The 8,365-nt window shown below is 41.3% G+C and overlaps 1 protein-coding gene across 1 annotated transcript; it reads left to right on the top strand.

Annotated features, from left to right (window-relative positions):
- Window positions 1-2,864: 2,864 nt before the first annotated feature.
- On the top strand, window positions 2,865-6,830 carry LOC125893747 (myeloid cell surface antigen CD33). Its single transcript, XM_049584632.1, has 13 exons — window positions 2,865-3,069; window positions 3,566-3,641; window positions 3,741-4,136; window positions 4,226-4,522; window positions 4,640-4,739; window positions 4,882-4,917; window positions 5,011-5,043; window positions 5,141-5,182; window positions 5,390-5,416; window positions 5,590-5,625; window positions 5,707-5,778; window positions 5,911-5,938; window positions 6,035-6,830. Exons 2-13 carry the CDS (start codon window positions 3,596-3,598, stop codon window positions 6,095-6,097), a joined length of 1,176 nt encoding a protein of 391 aa, XP_049440589.1. The 5' UTR covers window positions 2,865-3,069; window positions 3,566-3,595; the 3' UTR covers window positions 6,098-6,830.
- Window positions 6,831-8,365: the final 1,535 nt, after the last annotated feature.

An 8,365-nucleotide genomic window follows, 5' to 3' on the forward strand; every position in this document is an offset into this window, starting at 1 on the left:
TGATTGATTTTTTGTTAAGGCCTGTAAATAAGCCATTGCAATAATCCAACCTATTAAAAATGAATGCATGAATAAGTTTTTCCATGTCTTGTTTAGACAGAAGCCCCTTAATTCTAGCTATATTTTTCAGGTGGTAATAGGCAGATTTAGTAATAAACTTTAAATGGCTGTTGAAGTTCAGGTCTGAGTCAATAATAACACCAAGATTTCTGGCTTGATTTGTAGCTGTCAACAACATAGAGCCAAGGTGGGTGCTGATCTTTGCCCTTTCATTTCTAGGGCCAGCATGGTTGTTTAAACCATGCTCAGCTGGTTCTCAGGGGCCCAAAGTGTGCCAAGAAAATATCCCCACACCATTACACCACCACCAGCCTGAACTGTTGATACAAGGCAGGATGGATCCATGCTTTCATGTTCATTCATTCATCTTCTAACTGCTTCATCCTGCCAGACTATCGCAGGGCTGACACATAGAGACAAACAACCATTCACGCTCACATTCACACCTATGGACAATTTAGAGTTACCAATTAACCTAGTCCCCAATCTGCATGTTTTTGGACTGTGGGAGGAAGCCGGAGTGCCCGGAGAGAACCCACGCTGACACGGGGAGAACATGCAAACTCCGCACAGAAGGGCTCCCACGCCCGGGATCGAACCGGCAACCCTCTTGCTCCCGGTACATAGCATGAGCATAGACTGTATAAGTGCATGAGCAGCCAGCTTCTCCTCAGCTGTATCCCGGGAGCAGCGTTAGCAGCAGAGAAGCCGGACTTGCTCGAACGGTCCGCTGGAAAACCGAAGATCAAGGATGCGGCGATGCGGCCCTGCCACGGCAGCCGCCCATGGGCAAACAAATCAGTCTCCCCCGTGCCGCTGTCCAGCAACCTCAAATCTGTAGGAGAGGGGTGGCGGACATGACTCGTGGCAGTATTTTGAATTTGAGTGCAGTAACCGTTTTGGCCACATTCTTACATACAGCGCCTTTAAATTTCCACCAATGAAAACTCAAATATTGATGAACTGCTTGATGGCAGGTGAATAAGCAGAGGGCGCTGATGAGCCATTTGCAAGCAGGTGTGTACGATGAGGAAAACTGCCCCCCCCCCCAGATGTCATTGAGAAGTAACCAAAAGGGCCTAAACTACGCATTGGAGGGATATATTCCTCATTTTATTGTTGCGAAGGTCAATGAAAAGCTTAAATTACAAGCCAAAATTCGCAGGTCCAGGTGTAAGTGACAGTGTCTCTCCGTTAGTTTGGTACTACAGTATTTACATTGAATCATTCAGCATAATGTTTGCCAACCTTTGTTATCTCTGCAATTACAGATAAGTTAATGAAGCTAAGTTAAAGATAACTTTATATTTCTTTCCAGCAAAGTGACAATATGTTGCTTCAAACACAATGTTGACTTACCTTAGAACAGATGTAGACATCATTGTTAATCTTATTCACGTTGAGCTGATGTTGTGGTCTAACGCACCTCTTTATCCAAAGGAGACACTTTTCTTGGTTGAGATGTGGTTTAAGAAAGAGTAAAAAATATACCACATCGCCCAGCCTCTAGTGTTGGAGTTGCATGTTACCCCATGCACACCGTTGGACTATTTTTAAACTTCAAATCTCAGAAAAAGTTCATAAAACCAAACAAAACTGACTTTCTGTAATGCATTTCAATGAACGTCCAGGCAGAGAATGTCCAAGTGTATGGGAATGGCTATACACACTGTGATTGGCTCATCGCGTTTGGGGGCGGGGCTTAACCATAGGTCAATCATCACAGTACCATGACAAGCCCTCAGTCCGCTCAGGGTTGATGTTAACCTGGGGACACTCGTTAGCCTGTTATAATGTGTAGCTATTGTCTAAATACGATTTATATCCAGGTATCTGTTTAAAGAGATATAACGGATTGTTATCTCTATCTGTCTCAAGTTTCTAACTCCAGCTGTAAACAATGAGCTGCTGACAGAAGAGGAAGCCTTGGCCCGGTTATCCATTGGCTACACTGGATCTCCTGAAATATTACCCATTAGCCCCCAGAGTTTTCATTGTTGTCAGACTATAGCAGATGGGTTCCAAGATTGCTGCTACATTAATGTGTACGTTGCATTTTACTGCTGTAGATGTTAAGCTTGTGTGAACTGTACTGTCGTGTAGTTTAAACTTAGATCTACTGCAATGAATCAATCATGTTGAAAGTTTGCCTCTGTGATGAAGTGCAGTAGAAGTAGACAGTTGCATAAATTGGAAAAACTCAAGTGAAGTACAAGATATAGATGGATGTAGACTGTGCATAGAAGCCTGCCACTGGTCGCCTTATTTGGACAGAATTCTCCTCCCCACCCACTGTCTTTGACACTTAGTTGCAAGGGTGCTGTTGCTGCATCCTGGGCTCAGCACTGCCCAAGATGACTGTGATTGGTTTAAAGAAATACAGACAACCCAGAGCCTTTTTTTTCCTCAGTGCTGAACTGTGACGAGTGTAGCCCTTTTTCCAGACGTTGCACAGTGCCAAAACAAAGTTTGGAGATAGGTCCGTCTATGCAAGACTAAATTCTCACAGATGCACAAGGAGAAACCTCATATTTCTCCAGGCTTTTATCCTTACATGATATCATTACAGTTTTTACAAAGGTCACTCTTAAGTTATACTTTATTATGTTTTGGCAGCTAGGCACACAAGCAATGAGCATTTTAATGCAACAATTCCCATATCAACGACAATAAAGTTATAAAACACACGTACAGATGCAGCCACCTGGGTCTGTGGCTGAAATGAGGGCGTCAGTTTTAGCTTACTGCCACTGTACAAAGACACCACCCCCTGTGTTCTACACCATTAACTCCACTGCTACTGCCTCTGCTACATCTGCTTTCATCTTCCCCACAAAAAAAAGAAACAAAGACTTTTCTTTTCTAACATGGCCTGCAGTTTCTTCTGTTGCCCCTAGAGCGTTTATCTTTGTCAACTGAACTGCAGAATAGCACACCGCATGTCATCATTCACAAGGTGTTTTTAGAAGAAACGGACGGCTCTGGTTGGCCAGAGAGCAGCTTCATCAGGTAAGAACTCTACATTTTATGCTTAATTATGGTACAACAGCACATTCTTTAAATGTGGGTTTACTGCATTTGCTTTGATATGTAATTTTGAGAGTTTCTAATACACTGATGAGCTCAGGATTAACACAGTTTAGCGATTCTGGGTGACTTGATTTGATACAAAACAGCCACAGGATTTTCTTTTGTCTGAGTGTGTGCGACTTTGTCTAACATAAAACAAAAAAATCAAAGGATTGAATGGAAAAGAGTGCCAGCAATTCATATATGAAAGGAACTACTTTTGCCTTTCCTGAGTGCTTTTTCAGATGTGTATATCCTGTATAAAGACATTAAATGTGCTAGTATTTACTGGACCAATAACTGTCTCTTGCACGTGAAGATTAGTGTCATTTGAAGAAGTTCCACTCAGCTGTGCTATCATTTGCATGCAGTGGGAGTAGGTAGTGCTTTTGATTTTATTTTTAATGTAAGTTCTTTTCGTTTTAACATCCCATAGTGTATCACTCCACCAAAACCTCAGAGAGATATGCAAAAAGACGGCAAGATGATGATGATCTGTTTGCTTTTAGCAGGTAATTGTCACCTCTTTGCTTCCGATCTCATTCCTTTATACACTCCATTTGAACAAAGAAGTCATGTCATTCTTTGTCACTTCCATCACTTTCTTTCAGCTCTCAGCAGCCCTGTGTTCGCTGGAGAATGGAAGGCGAATGTTGTAAAAAGTCTCGACACTCTGGTCAGTTCCTGCGTTGTGGTGCCGTGTTCATTCACCCATCCCAAAGGAAACCTGCCCACCTCCAAACTCAGAGGGATCTGGCATCGTTCAAATGATCGAAATCAACGCATCTATTATGAGGATCAAACGCAGGTTTTGGAAAACTTCAGGGGCCGCACACGGTTGTTGGGACATCTGGGTCAGAGCAACTGCACCTTAGAAATGATGGACGTTAAAGATCATGACAATGGCCCTTTCTGCTTCCGGATAGAACTAACAGAGAAAGAGACTGATACAAAAACCCCCGAAAAGTTCTCTTTTGTGGAGAATTGTGTTGAGTTCAGAATGCTCCGTATGTCACCAACTTTCCAAAATGTCATAAATCTACATCTGTCTTCTTGAATTGCTTCTTAATTTATCTCTGCCTTTTCACAATTACAGCTGATCCTCCAAAGCCTGCCCTGACTCACCCAAAGACAGCCATTGAAGGACATCCCTACACTGTCACCTGCTCGGTCACCCATACCTGCCCCTCCCACGTGCCTAAACTCACATGGAGTAAGGCCGCTCCAGATGCGGTGAATGAGGTCCACAGAGAAATTCACCTTGGCTACTGGGAGGTACAGTCCATCCTGACCATCATTCCCAAGGAGAAGGACGACCACACTGAGATCAACTGCACGGCACAATTTAATGGAGGGAAGACGTCCTTTACAACACTGGCATTCTATGTAAAACGTGAGATCATTTTCACTCTGTTGCTGAATTTTGAGAATGTTCTTAATATGTCCCCTTCCCATTATGTGTAATATAAAAGAAAGAATGTCCCTTATATGTGGCTCCATCTGTTTGCAGGTACAGAAAACTACAACCACATCATCATTCCCACAGTGGTGGCGATTGGCACAGCTGTGATCTTTGCAGTCTTCTGCATTCTCATGGCGAAGAGATACAAGTGAGTCGTGCAGTCCACTGACATTAAGTATTTGACGCAACACATCAGATAGGTAAAAACTCTTGGATATGTCCCCGTGTTTAACACATCTGTGTACAGTACATGCTCCTCAATCAAATTACATTGTTTCTGTCTGCCCAAGGAAACGCATCCAAGAGCTCCAGCGTGGGGATGGCAGGTAAAAATATTAAAAGACAGATTTAGTTCATAGAGCTTCACCAGTATCATGTTTTTAATCATTTTTGTCTTCATTATCATGTGTCATATTTAGCATGTGGAACCGGCTGTCCAGGCTGTCTCGCAGGTGTGAAAACTAATATTCTTTCTTCTGTCTCATCCCAAACTGTTTTCACTGGAAACTTATTTGTACCGATGTGTAATTAAATCTATGACATTTTCAGGATGCACTCCGACAGCCCAGGACCATCTCGTTCTGATCAAAGGTCATTTCCTCTTTAAATGCTCTGTGATATTAATGACAGGTTCTGTATTCTCCCTGCAGCTTTGTATAGTCGCTGAGTCGGTGGCCTCAATGTAATTTCCATGTCTGTGCAAAAGTTTGGTGCTTCTTGGCATTCTTGATAAGATCTATGCTTTTATTTTTATGCCAACAACATTTGCATAGTTTCTGTTCTTCTTTTTTTATGCAGAAGGTCTGTTTGGAGCAGATTTTCAAGGTAAGACATGAAGAGCACTGACAGTCGCATGCCTGCCTACGCTGATAAGTTTCACAAGTTTATTTAAACACTTGGTTGTTTTCACAGTTTAAACACGCTGTGGTTTTCACAGCTAAAGCAAACTCAGCCTTGTTAATAATTTAAATAGTTTATGTACTTTTTTTCTATAACAGAAGGCCTAAAGGGGAAGCAGTGGATTTGGGTCCTATGTAAGTGTGTTAAACATAAGAAAATTAAGTAGCTAATTGTTGGTTTCTGATCTGAGTTGTGACTTGAATTTTAATTGACAGGCCCAAAAATGTGAATTCAAAATCCTGTGCCGACCAGAAATTCAACAAGCCTCGTTTCCCGTCCCCCAAAAGGTACTTGGCTTGCCCCTCTTGAACCTGAACAGTTGGTTAAATATAGCTGTCATTCATTGTAATACAGCAATGTCTAATGTCATTCTTTATCTTTGTCTTCTTGTTGTTGCTGTTGTTATTGATGGGCCTCAGTCAGCCGAAATCCTGCAATTACCAAGAGGTACTATTAAATTGCCAATGATTTATTTCCACAAATTACATTTAGCACAGTGGCGCTATCAACATCTGTGACAATTATGATCTCAATCTCTCACAGGATCTTGATGACGGTGACGACTACATGAACACCGCAGACCTCAATGTCTACGGAAACATCTGAAATAACCCCACAAAAAAACAAATCTACTCATGCTTATAAGGATCATATCTCTAGCACATCTTATCACTGCAGTTTTGTTATAGGCTACGTGGATACTGTAGTCATCTCCCATGTGTTTAAAGGTCCAGTGTGTGAGATTTCAGAGGATCTATTGGCAGAAATGTTATCTAATATAAAAACTATGTTTTCTTGAGTGTAAAATAACTGTTTTCGTTGCCTTAGAATGACTCGTTTATATCTACATAGGAAGCGGGTCCTTGTCCACAGAGTTTACCAAGTTGCACCACCATGTTTGTACAGTAGCCAAAGAGGGACAAACCAAACATTGGCCCTAGATGGGGCAGTTCAAGCTATTGTTTCAGCCACCGTAGTTAGCAGTTCCTCTGTGACAGCCAAAAAAAAACAACATATTCTTTTTATGTGAAACTTGCAGGTAAAAACTTGAACCAACCAAGAATCTTGTGATCTGCAATCGTCACCACTCTGCCACTAAATCCCCCTAAATCTTACACACTGCTGCTTCAATTCTGTCTTTGATAATTTGATCATATTATTTAGGGAAAGTAGAATGCATTTTGTGTGTATATATTGTTCATGAAATTTATTATTAAATGTCTGCCATTGTAATGACGTCTGCATAGCAGTAAGTATGTAACTTTATCCAGCAACTGTATTTGTTTGTTGAGGAATGATGTCACTTTTGTTTGACCTTAAACAAAAATTAAAATGCCACAGTGAGATTAAATTAAAGGAGCTGTATCAGTCAATCAATCAAACTTTATCTGTATAGCACTTTTCATACATCGCAATGTAACACAAAGTGCTTCACATATTCAGAACAAACAAAAAAAGCATTAAGCATTGGAAGTCATATAAAATAGGAACTCAGGGAACTCAGGAAACGCCATCATAACTCTTCAAAAGTCTGCGATGAGGAAACACCAGAGGTAAAATTAAGATTTAAAAATCCATAGAAGGGTAGAGTAAAAATATAAAAATATATAAAAGGAAAGAGTACTATAGAATAAAGAGAGTAAAACTGGAGATATTAGGATATTAATGAAGTAAAACAGACATAAAAGGTGGGTTACGAAGAAGAAACAATAAAATAGAACAAACAGAAGAGTAGTAGGACAGGCAAAGATAAATAGGAAGGACTAAGACCATGTACTCGACATTCAGAGCATATCTATGATTCAGAGCCTCAGCCGGGATTGCCTGCACACAGCTCTCAACATGGAGGTGGCTGAGCCGACGGCTAGAAGCTAATGGTCCTGATAGTGCTACCAGTAGCAACTGTGCTAACATAGTACATAACAGCTCACCTTCATGACAATGCTGTCATGCCACCGTGGGTCGGGACGTGTTATCAGCAGTAAGTGCCGTATGGGTACAGTGCAGAGCAGCAAAGATTAGCTTGCCAGTGGTATACACACACAAGACTCACATGCACTAGCATGCAAGCACGGTCAGACCGTACCACAACAAAGAACAGAAAAGCTCAAATTAAAACACACACAGAGGGAGCATGACTTCATTCTCTGTTTAGGACGCCATTACTCCACTTTATCTTAACATAGTAAATAGGTGTTTGCTGCTATAACCTATTAATGCTCTGACTGTCATGTACAGCTGCGGTAAATAAACATCAAAAGCAGTAAGTGTAGAGAACAAGATAGGATAAGAATTTATTGGAAAAGATTGACATTCTGGGAAATACACTTATTCACTATTCTGCTGAGACAGATGGCCTTTGCACACTGAGTCTGTTTTTTTCTATCATCCGATAAAAAAATTTATGCACAGAAACCACGCACACTGATTCTGATGCGTTTTATTGGTCTATTTGTTACGAAAATACGCAACAAGTGACAAAATGAAAAGACGCATTTGCTCCTTTATCTCTCTCCACTTAAGTCACCTATCTGGCTGTCACCAGTCCCTCCCTGTCTTTCATTTGGCACCGCAGCTGAATGAAGGGCCGGAGCCGTCCTCCCTCCCTGTCATCCACCTGAATAATACTATCTGACCTGTTGAAAGTGAGCTATCTGAGTTATTGAAATGATTCTGTGCGCCCTGTTTCTCTGTCTTGTCACAGCTGTGTCCCACCACTACGTTTTCTTCACTAATTCTTGGTCAAACATCTCTAAACGCTTAGCTTATTTTAGCCTATACTGGAAACAGCTAAACTGGCTGTGTCCAAAGGTAACTAAAACCTCCTACCAGCACCTCAATAAATGACATGTTAGTTTGCAAGCTTTAGGCGTG

The sequence above is a fragment of the Epinephelus fuscoguttatus genome, linkage group LG8, assembly GCF_011397635.1.
Source record: "Epinephelus fuscoguttatus linkage group LG8, E.fuscoguttatus.final_Chr_v1".
Lineage (NCBI taxonomy): Eukaryota > Metazoa > Chordata > Actinopteri > Perciformes > Serranidae > Epinephelus > Epinephelus fuscoguttatus.

Bases quoted from the DNA above. Each gene is read 5' to 3' on its own strand.
- LOC125893747 (XM_049584632.1), top strand. From the start codon at position 3,596: ATGCAAAAAGACGGCAAGATGATGATGATCTGTTTGCTTTTAGCAG. The intron at 4,137-4,225 runs GTATGTCACCAA...TCACAATTACAG, and splicing joins TGTTGAGTTCAGAATGCTCC to CTGATCCTCCAAAGCCTGCC. The intron at 5,939-6,034 runs GTACTATTAAAT...AATCTCTCACAG, and splicing joins AATCCTGCAATTACCAAGAG to GATCTTGATGACGGTGACGA.